This window comes from Cariama cristata, unplaced genomic scaffold (genome assembly GCF_000690535.1).
Source record: "Cariama cristata isolate BGI_N322 unplaced genomic scaffold, ASM69053v1 scaffold5924, whole genome shotgun sequence".
NCBI classification, from domain to species: Eukaryota; Metazoa; Chordata; class Aves; order Cariamiformes; family Cariamidae; genus Cariama; species Cariama cristata.
This window is the reverse complement of record NW_009614545.1, coordinates 18,358-35,815: the sequence shown is the minus strand read 5'-3', so window position 1 is coordinate 35,815 and position 17,458 is coordinate 18,358. Positions and strand designations below refer to the sequence as shown.

At 42.1% G+C, this 17,458-nt stretch overlaps 1 protein-coding gene across 1 annotated transcript in view; it reads right to left on the bottom strand.

Annotated features, from left to right (window-relative positions):
* Positions 1–17,110, bottom strand: part of MAP3K13 (mitogen-activated protein kinase kinase kinase 13) — a 37,750-nt gene extending 20,640 nt beyond the window's left edge. Inside the window, exons 1-2 of the mRNA XM_009699459.1 lie at positions 17,045–17,110; positions 3,795–4,369 (exon numbers count right to left, since the gene is read on the bottom strand). Coding sequence (XP_009697761.1) covers positions 3,795–4,296 — 502 coding nt within the window. The 5' untranslated portion in view covers positions 4,297–4,369; positions 17,045–17,110. The remainder of the gene's footprint in view (positions 1–3,794; positions 4,370–17,044) is intronic.
* Positions 17,111–17,458: the final 348 nt, after the last annotated feature.

Here is a 17,458-nt window from a genome sequence, read left to right as displayed (position 1 = left end):
GAATTACGCAAGAGCTTGCGTTTCTAAGGTGATTAAGAACCATTTGAGTAGAATGATGGGAATCTGTTTCCCATGGGGAAGAAAGGCAGGAGCAGTCTGAGCCATTGACTCAATCTATTTGAAGCAAATTTTTGCCGTTTGCCAGTGCTGGCTGCTCGCCAGCATTGGCACTATGACAAGAAGCATCTCTAGTTTACAAAAAAAACCCCATAAACACAAGAACACTTCATAAAGCACCTTGCTCTCCAGGTTTACACAAAAATGCACACGATGACAGTAAACACAAAACTTGTGAAAGGGAAGGTGAAAGCAACTCTTGAAGTCAGATCCTTAATCCAAAGGAAATGGTTTGGAAGTCTAATGAGTCTGTAGAAACAGACTTACCATAATCTTGTAGAAACTTGGAAACAAGTCTTACTATGAAGTGCTAGAGTCCCAACAATCCAAATAAAATAACTGGCAGAGGCAAATTAAAGAACTAAGTATATCTCGTGAAAGCACTCACCAACAGCCTTTAGAAATCAGGGTAAACAACTGGAAAAACATAGTCAGGAGTGATTTTATGGGTCAAACCCAAAACACTTAAACCTCAGATAATCAACTGGCAGCCACTGAACAATATAAAAGCAAACACTCTCTCCAGGAATGACTACTCACCAAGCAGGCAGGGCATTTAACAGCAGCAATTGGCACTGTGTAGTCAACCAGCAGACCACTCTGCAGCAACTTCAAGCTGACCCAGCCTGGGTCCTCAAGGGAAGGACAGAAGCACACTCCACTTGATGACCATCTCAGATGTTGAGAAGGAAACTCAAGGAGTAATTTCAACAAGAAGATAATGTGGAATCACGTAAAAGTTGTTCTTATCTTTTTCCCCATTCATCAAGTCATGAGCCAAGCCTTCACAGGCAAGTTGGACTCAAGTATCAGACATTTACAAAGGGCATGAAACTTATTTGTATTTTACTACCTGCAACCACACCACACCAGCACCATCACCATGTCTGAGAGTTTGGGCCTACAGGAGATCCAAAGCAGGTGAGCAGGGATGCCAGTGAGCAGCAAAAAGCACTAGGAAGGATCTGCAGGCAACATGAAGTCTCCCATGGCTGCAGGTCCAAGCTGGACTCCTACCCCAGTTGTTGATTCAGCCCAACACAAAGGATTGCTCCTGGATAAGGCTTAAAGCAGTTGTTTCGGGGGCGGGGGGAGAAACAAAAAAAAATATCACCTGCACAGATCTGTGGCACCAGCCCAAAGCTGTAAATAAGCTCCCAGGGAAATGAAAGGCCACCGCAAGCCTCTCTTTACTGCTGAAAGAGCCAGAGACATTTCCTCAGCCTATCTTCTCCAAATGCATAGGACTGGCACAAACACAAAACTTGCATCCTCTGTGCTCTTGCTAAAAGACAGCAAAACCAAAAGCAATCACAGACAGCAGTTACTAAACTGCTGGCTCATACGTAGCTGATGAAACGCACACAAAGAAGATTTTCTGGTGGCAAGAAGCAAGAATGAGATCATCTGGAAAGCAGAACATGAATATTCTGATAAAGTCCTCAAGTTTTAGCACAGAAGCAGTTTAAAAAGGTTTATCCTTGGGTAACAGAAGCATACTACTACCGTCAGAGATCTAACTGATCAGCTCCAGAGGAAAAAAAAAAAAAAAAATTTAAAAAAAAATAATCTTCTTTTCACTCTCATTTATGATGGTGACGACATTGAAGATGCTATAACCACACAGGCCATATATAGCAGATCCCAATTAACCTTCAGCCTTACCACATCTGTAGCCATTTCAAAATCGCCCTCTTAGGAAGGGCCTAATGCCAACAGCATACTGCAACGTGTCCATGAATCTATGGCTCTGAACATGCTCATGACACTGAGAACAGCAAGATCCTTCTGTGCATACGAAGAGGAGCTCTACGTGCACCCCCCAAACATAACAATGCTCTCAGCTGCTCATTTTCATTAGTTAGCGCTTCAATCTTTTTTATTAGGGACTTTCATACAAAAGAAAGTATCCCCTGTGGGCCATCAAAGCACATATTAAACTGCAGTCTCCAATGCATCTGCTGTCCCAATTATACGCGAAATACAATCTCTTTGCCTCCCAGGTAGCTTTTCTGAAGCTACCCATCTGAGCTTACAGGCACCTGCGAGCATGTGATGGCTCAGCAGTAGCCAGCGATGAGAGAAGTCTGACCTGGTGAGATACCGCTCGTACGGGATAGTCGCAGAACTGCTGGAAGCAGATGATGTAACTCTGCATCTGCATCCTTTCCTCGGAAAGTTTCGGCTTTGCTTAAATACACTGAACATCCAAACTAAAGCAGCGTAACACAGCCATACCGACACCATGAATGTTATCCAACTGCTCTGAAGCTCCTTTTCCTTCACAAAGGAGACTCCCCAACCAGACGCAGCCTCTTCCAAAACTCACCACATCTGATTCCACATATTGTGCAATCACCCCAATAGTGTTAATTCCCCAAGGAATTTTCAGTCACCTTTTTTACCTACAGACTCAGCGATGTGTGACGTACTGAGTTTACAACATGCAGACAAAACTTAGAACCAACTTTGCCAAAGGATTTCAAAACCAAGTAAACTCTCGCTGAGCTGACAGACAAGAGGCTGCTGCTTAGGAGGGACTGGCCATTCTGCAGGCAGAGGTGGATTTCCTTGCTCAGTTATGAACTGGAAATGATTGACTCTAGGAAGAAGGAGTAAGTTTATTTCAAGGCAGATTCACCCAACACGTTATTTAACAGCTCTCTTCCCTCATATTAGGAACCGTTCCCCAACACAACTCTGGGGTTTAGATATGAATCACTCAGGTTTTCTGACCACATGTCTAATCATTTGTCTATGCCAGAAAACCATTTGATTAATACAGAGTCACAATCACAGCAACACAGGAGACTTCTACCCCACGGTATAGTACAGTGGCCAGGCTGTTCCCGTTTTCGATAAGCCTCAACCATTTCAGCTCCTTAATTCTAATGACAGATTGTTCTTTCCCCATCTGCCACTTCCCTCCCCCTGTGCTAGGGGAGAAAATAAGACACCAAAGGCAGAGCACACTCCGCTCTTTAGCTTTCAGTAACCTCGAAAGATATATGTATGCAATTGACTGGGACATTACTTATTCCCAAACTACATATTTTTTAATATATGGGGGTTTTTATACTCACATACTTATACATTTACACTCATACATTTATACATCTAAATGAAAAAGGTTATAAACATTAAAGGACCTATTTCTGGAAAGATAAGTACTGAATGATATTTTAAAGAGTAAAATTACTCCGGAGCAAAAAGACATAGAAGTTCATGTAATATGCCCATAAAGAAGCAATACTTCTGCTCTTTGGTAGTCAACCGAAGACAGCCTTCACATACACATACAGGAGTAGAAATGCCTATGTCTATGTTTTTCACCAGGCATGAAAAAACTGCAGAAACTAAGCAGTGGGTACAATCCCTGTGTTCAACACAATTCTTTCCAATCCTCACTTACACAAATACTCAGTTCACATTCAAACCTTGTCACAGCAGTCCAAAGCATGGGTCAGAACAGGCAATTGCTTCTGACTCCACCATGAGCTGCCTTTGCTACCAATGATAGCTGTTGGCTGTACAGTGCAGGATTTCTTTTTGCAAACCCATAATAGGGCTGCATGAGACAAAAGCGGTCACATGGAAAGCTGGGAAAAAGCTCTGGGTTCCCCTCTTCATCTTCACACGTTCCCCCAGAAGCAGTAAAGGTTTGCTTCTCTGCTTACCTTGCTGTTGCAGTTTGTAGTCGGTGGAGTATGCCTTGCCTATGATGTTCCACACGGGCCTCAGACAACCAAAAAGTCCCTCAAGAAACCCACCGCTCCCACTGCCTGATCTGTTGAACTGGACTTTAACATCATCCGCTCCACTGTTGCTCTCTCCATCCATAGTGTTCCTGTTGCCCTGAGGAATGGCTGTTTCAGACTCATCCTGCTCTCGCAGCTGCAGCACGCTGTTCTCGAACTGGTCCCTAGAGTCCTCGCTGATGCTGGTCAGCACCGCTGCAGTGACCGGGCTGCTCATGTTTTCGATGAGGTCTGCCTGCAGCAAGCCCTTCTCACGCACATCCTCTATGAGCTCGGGGGACGGGTGGTTTCCAGAGGGTGCACGTTCATCATGTAACCTACTAAAGTCTTTATCTTCACAGAAAGCTTTGCCGATCGAGTTTGGAGAGGAAGACAAGCTCAGGCGCTCCTGAGTACTGGCCATGATGCCGTGAGTGTGCATCAAGGAGATGGTCTGAGTTGATACTTAGAGAATTAGTACAACACAATTCAGATGTGACACATGGACCCAGTACCTGAAACAAGAGGAAAAAGAACAACTTTCAAATTTTTATTTAAGTATTTTTACTATGTGCACTTTCACAGAGGCGAGCTGATAATTAACTAGACATTCCAGACAACTGCTGATACTTAGTAAATAATTACTGCCGTAAAAGAAGCAAACAAATTATTCCAACAGAAACTCCACTCACACGGTACTCTCAGTAACCTACTGCAGGAATTGCCCAGTAAACAAACACCACAAGTTTTAAACAAAAGCCTAAAGGTCAAAACCATGACAGACTCTTTGCAGCAAAGAGCTGTTTCTTCAGGGTTACTATAGCATTTATCGGACTGAAGCTGACCCCCCGGTGTTCCCCAGCTCAGGTAGGGTTTGAGTCCAGTCACTGTTTCTTGGTCTGGCACAGCCCACAAGCTCAGGATTCCTCTGCAAACCCTTGAGATAAGGCAGTAGAGAAACAACGCACAGCGATACGGGTACCTTGAGTCCACCACGGGATGGTTTGTAGCTGCTCCCTCAGAGCCCCACCTAGTTAGGACCATCCTGGTCCTTTAGTTTAATCCTGTCGAGTTCAATGTAGCAAGGTATGTTACATTCTCTAACCATGTACCTGTCACCCTCACAAACAACTAACAGTTACCGAGCTCCACAGGCACAGTACACCCTCCTGGCTGATCTCTCTCCTTCCACAAGCCTGAAGAGCATCTCCTCCCACTGCTTTCTCCTCTGCATGAACTCCCTGGTAGTCTGCACATAAATTTAGAGCTGGCATCCCTTTTTAAAAGTCCCCCTACCTCTCTCTTGCTACGTGGTCCACCGAAAGACCCTTTTTCCACAATCCAGCGTAGTGCCGCCTTTCTAAAGAGCCAGGCCGACAGCCAAGGGTCACGCTGCAATAGCTGCCCGCTGCGAAAGCACTTTTCTGGGGTAGAGCCACTTCTGAAACAAGAATCTCTAACTTTGCGCCAGAAGTAATTAAGCGCATTCAGCCTGTAACGCAGAACAAAGTCCAATTTTAAATTCCATACGAAGGGGGGGGTGGGAAACGGCAGTAACAGAAACTATTTTGCGAAAAGTAAGATCAGTTACACTGAGTGCAAAGTCCTGGGCTCTGCAAACAGCTCCTGAAAGGAAGAAAGAGGTGGCCAGGTAGCACACAGCCAATTGAAAGGGAACAGCTCAGCCCCAGAACTTCTCAAGATAAGGTCACTACAGAGATGAGAGATAACACCTTCAGCCTGGTGTATGAAAAGCTCATGCCCTGCGCTTCAGCCCCTCTCCAGCAGCAGAAGCAGCCCATGGGAACAGCCAGGAGCCTGGTTTACGTTCCTGTATTTCTGCCTGATCACATGGGCTATGCAGAAAAGCTTTATTAGAAGAACGTCATTTAGGTTGTAAGCTTCGTTCTTTAAAAGAAAGGAAAACAAGTGAGGCAAAAATTGCAGCACAGTCCATACTAGTAAAGGAGCTGAATTAGACTTGTACGGGAAGCTCGGAGTTGTTTATGCCTGACCTACCTGTGACCGGCGTTACAATGACTGATTCCCCAGCGTGGGAAGCTGTAGGTGACTGCAGTAGCATGGTTACTACTAGTAGTAGTTCTTATATGATAACAGATTTTGTTGTCAATATAAAGAAGAAAAGGGAACAGAATTTCAGAAAAATACCAGAACCACCCCACTTCAGCACTCCTGGGCACTGCCCCTGCTCGTTTCCAACAGTCAGAGTGATTCTTTCACAGACAAGTGATTCTTTACACAAAGGCAAAACGTGACCAGTGATCCTGTTTTTCATAACACCGCATATTAAACAATGTAAATCAAACATCCAACAGTCTCCCCTGCAAGAAACCCCTAGAGTAAGAGCCAAAACAAGAATCTGGGGTAACAGCACCCCAAAAATATCTCGAATTTAAACAACGGGAAGTGTATTAAAGATTAAATCACACTTGGAGGATAAAAATGTTTTGCTGGTACACAACTCTCAATATACTCTATCTAATAAAGGCTAGGATTTTGCTTTTACCATTCTCTGTCATTTTCTGACTTCACAATGCATGATTGTGTAAGATTTAACAGAGAAAGAACTGCTTTTCCTGTATGTATTTCATTTTTTCCTAGTTCCTAAATGGATTATTGGCATCATATGCGACTCCTCCTCCCCCCATGTATTTGTCAATATTGCTTGGAAAGTCAAGCCTTTCTCTTCCACCCTGTTGCTGAAGCACCACAACATCTATACATTATGCAGACCACCCGGACCCTCAGTTCACTTCTGCTCTGGGATTATTAGCCCTACAGCTTCCCACGGCGACCAGGGCTCAATACAGCAGACATTGCAAGTGTACACAGAGCATCACGGGGTTTGATCTCAATAAAAAACCCGAAGTTTAGGCAAGTCACATGCATTTTCTGTGCTGTGTAACAGGCTGATCATAGAATCACAGGTATACTGGCGAGAAAGGATCTCTCGAAGTTCTCAGGTTCAACCTCCCTCCTACTTGCAAGCAGGGCTATCACAACACAGCTCAGCCATGGCTACAATAACCCAGCCAAGAACAAACCCCCACGTTCGGGGACACCAAGTCTCTTACCAGATCAAATTGTCTTCTCCAAGACTGAGTTGTTTCAAATTTAAAAAAAAAAAAAAAAAAAAAAAGGCACTTTAAGCACAGTGCCTTGCCATCCTATATATCCCTGTATCTGCTTCATGGGGAGAGGAGGCATGTAAAACTTATAAAATTATTTTCAAACTGGCATGATACAGCCTTATTTAGGTACTTACATAAGCAGCCTGATTTTTCAGAGGTTTAGTGAACTCATTGTTTTGAGAGCATGAGAAGGCAGCATTTATTTTAAAACAACTCTGTATCAAGCCAACTTGAAGTAAAGCGGTCCAGATACGTTGGGGGGGGAGTAGAAGGCAGTTTCTGCCACAATGCATCAATGCTGACTTGTCGGAGAAATTAATTTAATTATCTTATATTACAGTAAATTCTGCAATGCACAACCTCTTTCCTTAGCAAAATTTGATTTAACACAGACAAACTAGCTTCTCTTCGACCTTCCCATCTCTTCAAATAAGGGATGAAGAGCATTTTTCAAGCTTTATCATCATGCTTCCCCACACCAAAGATATGGCTGAGATTGTTCCTGTTGAACTCTTCCCAATAAAAGAAATCTTCATTGCATTCAATACAAAGAAAAATCTTCTCTTGGAAGTTTAAAGTTTCATTATATATAGACTGTTTGCCATTTGGGATGTTTATGATCTGTATGCACCTCCGTAACTTTTACAGTGAAGAACATAGTCAAGCGGTGATCCGTTTCTATCTTAGTGATGCTTCTGCTGTAGCAGTCTTCAAGCCAAGAGCTGAAAGCTCTGTGTGTGTAGGAGGACTGTGTGCATATTTAAGATCCTCAGATTTCACAAAGTGCTTCTGCAAAAGCAGACTTCAAGGCAGACCCTCTGATTTGAACTATTTTGACGAGTTCATGCACTCTACAGCTAACAAATTTATTTTATGTCTATAAGAAAACTTCAGGCTCAGTGTAATTTTGTACGATCACAACTTCTTGTAAATTATTCCATTTCCAAGCAAAATCCCACCATACCCAGATAAAAGGAATACAAATCGCACCTCTTCCAGGAAAAGTGAGACTGCACCTCCACACATCAGTCAGCCCAAACTGCAGTTTAAAACTCTTAGAAAAGCGACAGTTTAGCCAAAGCAGCACCAGAGCAGGTGAACCAGTTATCACAAGGCGTTCTCTGTCATTGCCCAATACTGTGTGTGCTCCTAGAAGTATCTGTGTAGTAAGTGTTCTCTCACTCGTACGCAGAGCAACAACCAAAGCACACGGCTGCCTACACAAGCCCAATATTTGTATGAGCGTCTCAAAGCAATGGTCAGGTTTGAAGACATAGCAGAGTTAAACAAAAGCCTTGCATGGATCTTAATGGAAGTTTCTCCTTTAAAGAGTTGTGCTAAAAAGAGAGTAGCAAATTACAATTCCAGATACAGCATACAAACAAAATCTTAGTTTACTGTAAAGGGTGCGTAAGTACAAAGCGGTCGCCGCTCAGTTTCTTAACAGCAGAAATGGCTAGCAAAATTGAATTAGTCTCCTTCAAGCACTATTTCCTATATTATCCTGACAAGCATATTCTATGCTTGCACTTCCAATATACAAAGGAAATAAAAGCAATTGTCTGATTCACTTTTATGGGCTGAAAAAAGAGCAGCTGGCAGAAACTAGCTGAGTGATACATGGCAAATACCAAGGACAGAAGAGATTCCTGTCTGTCTCACTACTTACTTCCAAGCCCTGGAGCTCCCTTGCTTTTTCCTGGTACTCAGTGGGATTTCCTCCTGGTTACATTAGGTACAGCAAGGTACCTACACCTTTCTGCACTGGTAACATGGCTGAAATTTATGTGCGTATCATCTCACTACTACTGCAATACTCCTGGCTTGGGACAATACTTTAAAATGTTCTAGAATCTAACAAAAATGCAAAAAGCATGTTTATAAAGTATAGTTATCTCACTACACATATCTTGCAGCTGAGTTCTCCCGCCCCTTGTGATTACCTCTCGATTTCTACAGGGAATTTTTACAACAGGTTGATACCTAGACCTCTCCCATCACTTGACCTTCCACAGCGTACAACTTTAGCGCAGGAAAGCACTGAGAGTTGCTGAGTTGGCAAGTACCAGAGCTTTGGCTGTCACTTCCGACCTTTGGGTTTTGAAATCACGTGACTTTATTTCACAGGATTCCAACTTTTTCTTTTCCTGGTCTCCTGGTAAGGAAAATGCTGTATGAGTAGATCAGACACTCCTCTTATGCTGCACTTCCATGATTTTACATTACTTGGAATATATGCTTGTGTTTTGCACAGTTGTTTTGAACACAAACTGCAACAGCAGATTTATTAATAGAGAATGAGTTACACATCATCAAAATGCAACCTCTTTGTTTTCAGGGTTTTTGGTTTTGTTTTGGGGTTGGGTTTTTTTTTGAGGTCACGTTATTCAGAAGAAGGATTGCAAACAAACATATCCTGAAGCTTTACCCAGAATTGCTCTGCCTTCCTTTGCCTTCTCCTGGTGTAAAAATAAAATAAAAGCTCTATTTTGCTTGGTTTTCAAAAAAGAAACTACACTATTAAGCTAGCCCATATTAACTAGGTGCTGTCTAGCCCACATTATGGGTAAGTCTTTAAGCTAACTATGGAGAAGCCCAAGGCAAAAGCTTGGAGTTTTTTAGGCAATCGCTTTCTCGAGATACACTGCTCCTTCAAGGAAGGATGCTTCTTCCACATCACAACATACATCCCATCTCACCCCCACATGAATGCTTGGCTATGATCCATCCTTATTTTTAAATATTACAATTATGACCCTGCCAAAACAATTAATTTCTGACAAAACAGTTGAAAATTCTTCATCTGATCCACTTGAGATTTTCTGACTGCCACTGCAACAGCTCTGAACATATTTATGCATGTACCCTAACTTACTTTACAAGAAGACAGCAGATTTATCAAGGAAAACTGAAGTGTTGTCACACTGGCTTTTTTTGTGCTTTACCCTGTTCTTTCTGGTTGTCAGATAAATATTACACTACTTCTGTATCTACTGCAGAATACTGACTGGAGTATATACTGGAATATATACCTTTAACTCCTTTCTCCAGTAAATACTTGGATGCCACCCCAACATCAGACAGACATATAAACTTCGGCAGACACCATAACCATTTCCTGAGCTATGCAGCAGCAATTGCTCGGGGTTTACAACTATCACGATCATTCTAAAATGTTAACAAAATATTTTAAAATAGCCACAGACATTAAGCACACGAGACCACAGACTTGTAACCATGCTGTATGTAGCTATGTCCATATTATCACAACAGAAGCTCAAATTCATGTGTCTGCTGACTTAAGTTAGACTTTATTCAATACATTCAGTCTATCCTAAACCAGAGAAGCATCATTTCTGGGGAAAGTGATTTTACAGTTGCAATTATCTTTTGTCTGTCACTGTATCGGTGAGAAAGAGAACTCTGTCTAGCTTTCTGGTCTGAACCCTTTCTGACAATGACAAAAATAGTACGGTATACCAGCCAAGAAATATTCATAACGGCTGAATTCAAGCCCTGTGCACAGAGCCAGCTGGAGGTTTGCTCTGCACCTTGTACATTCCAACTCGGGCTGTCGGACTAGAAATAAGTGGCACCCAGACTCCAGTGTAAGCAGCAGCCATACCACACCAGAAGGAGGGGTTCCTCTAGCCCCATTTCCCACCTCCAAAGCCCAAGAAAAGGATCTGCAGTCAGCGAAACCCCTCCAGCCCAGTGCCACCCAGTCCCCCACGATCTGCAGCTCACTGACATTCTCCAGCAGCAGCACTCGGGTATTTTTCTATGCTATAGCCCACAACCATATTTTTCCTGTGCAAGTGTGTCAAAATTTTTTTTAACCAGAACACTTTGGCAACCACTATGCTGTGGCAAGGAGTTTTGTAGCTTAACTGTACGTTGGTAAGGTAACACCAACTATTCTTCCCTTTTCATCTCTCATCTGTTACCATTCTTCAAACCACCGGTTGTTCACTGTTTCAGTAACACCTGAACCCTATTTATCTTCTTAATGCCAGCTGTGATTTTATGAACTATCTCATCCTCCTCTCTAACATCTTTTTTCAAGTCTAAAAATTCCCACACTACCTACTCATTCACCCTATGAAAGTTGTTCTGTATCATTGATGACCTCGCTACATCTTTTCCATTTCTCCTATATCATCTTAGAAATGGGGGTTAAGACCACAGACAGAAGCCCTGATACGGGCACACCACAGAAATGTACAAAGGCATAGTGATCATTTTTGTTCTTCATTTCTTTCCTAACTATTCCTCTAACTCTACCTGATGTCTAAGCATGCTTCAGGATGCTGAGCTAAATTCTGTAGGTCTCTTACAACCTTAAGGTCTCACTCTTGTGCAGTAACAGCTACTTCAGAGCCTAATTCTTATTTACCAGATGTTAAGATTAAATTGCATTCAATCAACACTAAATTTGACTGACATCTTATCACCCAAATTCACGAGAGCCTGCCAGCACCCTCTGCAATTGGCTTACATGTTTATTATCCCAAACGCCTTACTTCTGTAGTCTAACAGCCTAAATGTTACTTGCTTCAGAATATTCCTAAATGATCTGGATAAGGAAAGAAAAGGTGGAAAGAGTACGAGTACTGCCATCCTTAAAGCAGAGCCATATGCCAACTCCTACTAGAGAAAAATGTTTCAACGTTACTGTCTACTTATCCCTGCTCTTATTTTATATCATTTAATTAATCATTTGTCTGTAAGAGAGGCGTCCCTGTTATTTTATAGCTGTTTAGTTTCTTTAAGAGCCTCTGGTAAGTATTCTTGCCAAAATCCCAACAGATCGTATCAACCAGAACCCCTTTTCTCATGTGCTCTTGACTCCTCCAAAGAAATTTAATAGATTCCCAAGGCGTTACTTTACCTTAAAAGAACTGTGTTGACTCTTATCCCCACATGCAATTTGTGCATCTGCACTGGCTGTCAGCATAGGAATGAATTTCTACTTCCACAAACAGCAGACAAATATTTAACTAGGAACTCCTTCAACATAAGGTCACAAATTTGTGAGGGGTGGAGAAGCAGCACTTGATTTGGAAAAAGAAATCAAGCATCCACTTCTTTTTTTGGCACAAGGAACAAACAAAGCAAAAAAAAAAAAAAATCATCTTTGCAAAGAAGACAGACAAAGAGCCAATCCACCCTCCCTTGTATTCAGGGAGACCTCTTCAGCTGATTTCAATGAAAGGGAGATTGATTCCTGCTTCACCTGCTAGCCAGCTTTGCAAAGCGTGGTTTGTGAAATAAGCAGCTTACATAACTGTGTATTTTCAGCACTACATACATAAATGCTTCCTCTATCCTCTATAAGGTATTTTTGGATCTGCTAAAACGCTACTGTATTCTTCCAGGGCTTTGCATTCTTCTGCTCAGAAATTGCATAATCTGATGCCATAGGAAATAAGTGATGTTGCATAATGATTCTTGTATTCACTGCAGGATTTGGGTACTACACATTTCTGTTGCAGATCAGCCCTTCTCTGTGTTTCTTGAATTGAGGTCCTCCAGTTTTTGAAGAAAGGATAATCAATTGGCCACCTGCCTTCGGGGGGTAGGGGTGGGCATAACAAATCAAAGACCATCTTGTACCCTACTGTTACAAGAATTTCACTTTACAAAAATCAGTTTAACTTCATACACCCATTTGCTACTTCTGTTTTCCCTCACTCCGGCTGTTTGCATGTCTTGAGCTACGTGCATACATTAAACACCAGAAGTTTCATCTACAATGTTCTGACTTCTAATTGACCATTGATACCCTCCATCATAGGCTCATCAATACTACTGTAAAACATTTTGCTGGTATAAAGAGACAGACTAAACGCTGATTAGCCTTTCATACTACTGAATTACTATTGGAACCTGTCTTAGATGAAAATTTAGAAATGACCTTAAGTTACACTCTTCTCTTTCATCTTTCCAGCTGTCTTCAAAGTATGAAACAACTTTTAAAACCCAGTTACAGATGTCAGGCTCTGCTCTATTCATTCTTCAGAATTCTGCACTTTTTTCTTACCTCATTAAAGATCCATGTTATAGTACTAAATAACAATAGCAGATTAAAGGATTTAAATTCAAATATTTTACAAGTACAAAAACCAGGAAAATCTCCAAGTTAAGTTTACAGGCGCCTTACAGACTCCTTGACATTGCCACACGAAGCCATTAAAATTTTGAGTACTACCAACAAACAGTAACTTGTCATTTCCCCCACTTACGGAACTGAAACATCATATTTTCCTCCAAGGAGTAGCGTTAAGATTAATTAATGTCTGAAAGATCTTTGAGAATGAAGATCAATATCAAAGTGCTATTTTCAGGAACCCAGCAAATGAATCAAACTCTCACTTTAATTCATGTGAGGCATCAGACCGGTCTCAGGTAAATTCATTCACACGCTGCTTATTTTTGTAGCAGATATGAATTATTCAATATTTGCAAAGCACATTTGACATGTAAAAGCTATACACACAAACTTCTCGGCACTAACAGCTTACATGCCTCACACCCAGTACTAAAGTAATGAAACAACTACTCATGAAAGAACAAAAATTACTGGGGTACGTGCAATGCTCTGGCCTGTATCAATGCCACACCAGGTACCAGAGTGTGTGCACTTGATGGTAAGGGGACACCTGAAATCCAGCTAGCAGATCTGGCAGATGAGAAGCAACAGTAGTACTAAATTGTATTTAGCAAGCACCACACATGAGCAAAGAGGATTACTCCTCGATAGAGAAGCAAGCACAATGACTTGCTCAGGAGCCTCTATTAAGCCTGTATTACTGACACAGCGTAAGGGGTTAGAGCAACATCCGAGAGGTGTGATCCTATTCTCAGACTACTAGAGCTTTACGTGACGGTAACACGATCAAGACAGCACACACAACACACAGTCACGGACTGGAGAACTGCAGAGGAGGCTCCAGAGGCCTGACATGACCCATGCCATCTAACACCCCGCAGAGACCTTCCAAAGCAGCACTCAGCCCCTTGGCTCATCCCTACAAGATCACTTCTTGGCTAGAGTTGACAATCCAACTTTTGAGAATGTCCTCAGACACCTAAGGATAGCGAGGGTAGATTTTCTGTGTTTCGGCAGAAGAGTCACAGCTGTGTTACGGATTTTGGTGTCCTCCAGAAGGTAAAGGAGTAACAGGTTGGGGACAGGAAAGGACAAACATCTTAGGAATGAAGAAAACATCCACACAGAGAGACCTCCATTCCTCAAGCCCACTATGCTGGAAAAAGTCCAGCCTCCCACCCACACCCTGCCAGGATTTTCTTCATCCTTCCCTTACAGCTCAGCTAGCGACTGCTCCAGAAGAAACAGCATAAACAATTACAGGTTCACCGGAGGATTATCAAACCCGTGTACTTTACACAGAAAAATCTATTCTTCACCCTGGCCTACACCCAACTGTTGCTAATGCCTTTGAACCCACTCCAACGACTGACTTTTCGGTTGAAGCTGTAAACAGACAAAGAAGACAGAGGTCAAAATGCACGTTGAGTATTTATAGGGGTGGGAGTAAGTACACACAGTGTATCTGCTCCCGGCCCACCTCGGTATTTCTGCCGCAGCTGCCAACTTGCTATTCAATCCAAAGTAGTGTGTGTTTTAGGTGAAATACTTACCTCCCCCTCCCCAAGACATGAGAGTGATTTGCTGTAATGTCACAAAAACAGCAGCCTACAAAAACCTAAGCACCTGCATGGGACATATTTGCCAAGGAGAGATTTTAAAAAATAAAATTAAAAAAACCAAAAAGTCCCATAAGCTGGTCAGGGCTTGCTGAAGTGCCAAACTCCTGAGAGCTTCAGCCTCTTCTGAGGACGCAGAGGTAACGTTTGCCTCAGTTGACTCATTTGGATTCAGTTATGGCCGAGAAACTCACTGGAAGTTGTAAAAGCAGTAAGTCTGCTGCTGTCTTCCTCCAAATGTGGGATCTCAGGCGAGAGCTTGGCTAAAACGCTCTATGCTTGGCAAGGTTCAGGCACCTTCCCCTGCCTACCCTGGCCCCAAGGACCAGAGTCGAAGAGGAACCTGCACTGATTTTAAATCTGTTCACACAATCGATGTCAGACTTCTTTCATTTTTCTATATAAAAAACTCTGCCATTTTGAGAAGTCCTACTATTTTACATCCACTCTACACATCTTGACTGCAGAGAGCCTGGGTACCAGATATGAACAGCTCTCATCTAATCAGTCACCATCTCACATTTGCTATAAAAAAAGTCATAAGAAAAATACTGTAAAACATTTTTCTTATCCTGCCATGCTTAAAGCAGAATCGTATTTTAAATAACCACTAATTGTAAAACAGCTTACCTATGAAGAGATTTTCAAATAAATCATTACTCAATTATCTGATCCACTGGAGATAAGCTACTTATCAAATCTTTACAACAGCAGACAAAAGAGGAAGGTTAAAAATGCAACCAGAAAAAAACAACCCAAACATTTTTAAACACAAGTTCATGTATATCTAGGAAGCAGTAAGAGTCCCTACTATATATTCTGTGCTAGAAGTTATTTGCTAATTCCAGACACAGGGGTCAAAATGAATGCCAGCTATAAATTTAACTATCAGGCAGCAAGGGACAAAGACCAATCTGAAGGATAGGACCATTCTAGATCAAAGAATCAGACTGGAGGCCCAAAATACAGGAAACAAAACTGGTGTTAAAGCAAAACAAACAAACAAAAAACCTCACTACATCAAAACTGGGACTTATTTGTTTTTCACAGCCAAAGTCTGTTAACAGAAACAGAGGTTCAAAGGGTTGTCTCCCTCTAGAAACAAAAACCCGCATACATTGAGGGACACAACAAAAAGGATGGTAACAAAAACTTTTAAACCAATGACAACTTTAACCTCCCCATTCCAGGATATCCCAAGACATCTGTGGCTACACACACACACACACCGGTTACTGGGAAAAGCGCCCACATTTGCGAGCCAAATCGGCTGTATCTCTCCCTCATTTCACTCATCTATTATGTTTTTATTTCAAATATTTTCATCTTTTCTCCCTCAAAATTATCCATCAAAATACGTTCCTTGAGTTTCTTCCATTGAACAGACTGCCTATTGATAACATCAGTATATCCAAACACGTGAGCCGGATGTCATCTTTATCCGGATCAACTTAAAATACCCATTTTTTCATTTACTTGAAACACACGTGGCTTGATAAGATTAAGCTATTGCAGTACTTAAACCACCACCACCCCCCTCCCAAAAAAAACCCCAAAAATAAAGAGCTGCTCCACTCCTTTCACTGGAAGAAAACATGACATCATGCCCCATTCAGGTAAGCAATAATATGACAAATCTTGCCCCAGTGAACAGTTAAACTGCAATGGTAATCCCAGTTTCCTCATCTATTAGGAAAATGAGGGGTAAAAATCATGTGTTCAGCACAACAGAGACAGCTCAACCTGGTATTTTCAATAATAAAGGAACAAATTCCTACCTGGCTGATAGAAAGAAAAACACATCTCTTCTTCATCTCAAAAAATAAAATTTAATTATTTATTACTGTAACACAACAGAAAAATCGTTTGATTAGCCGACAAGGAAAAAAAAAATTACAATTGCCTAGAAGGCAAAATACAATTCCGCTTCTTTGTACTATCTCTAGTAATTCTTATGTCATTCCCTATATATTCCATAAATATCCATTCTCCATTGCCATTGCCTTCCCCTTTAAAAGGGGGGCACAAGAAGATAACGTGCAAAATTGCAACTGAAAAATGTCTAGCACACCGACAAGCAAAAGGATAGGCCAGCTATCAGATTTATATGCACTGTTGGATAAATTAAGGTTTCACGTTCCCTCTTCCCCTCTCTCAGCATCCTTCTTTCAGCCCTTTCACATCACAAATGCAACATCCATCTGTCCTTCTGAAATAAACGGCGAAAGGGTAACACTGACCATTAAACACACACAAACACACACGCTTCAAAAAAAAAAAAAAAGACATTTTCATCTAAATACTTACAAGGATTAAGATTTCCTATGTGATGCTCCATTTTCTTGTTTTAAAAAGATGGAAGGCAAAAAAAAAAAAAAAAGGAAGTGTTGCAAAATAAAAGGAAATTCCACCCACACAATCCTGCAGCCTGCTGCAAAGAAGCACAGAAGCGTGCTGACGTCACGGATTCATGAATGGATGTAAATCGGGCCGTTTCCAGATTCGGCGGCGCGGGCTGGGGCTGCACACGAGAGGGGAGCAGGGGGGCAAGTCAATCCACGCAAGCACTGCCGGCCGCCTTCTGCCAGCAAAAATCTGGGCACCCAACAGCCCGAACCCACCGACGAGCCACCCCGAAAGGCCAGCGGGGCTCCCCCGCTAGCTGGGAGGGCTACACGCCTCTGTACTACGGGTGCGAGGAGGGGGAGAGGACACCAAAAA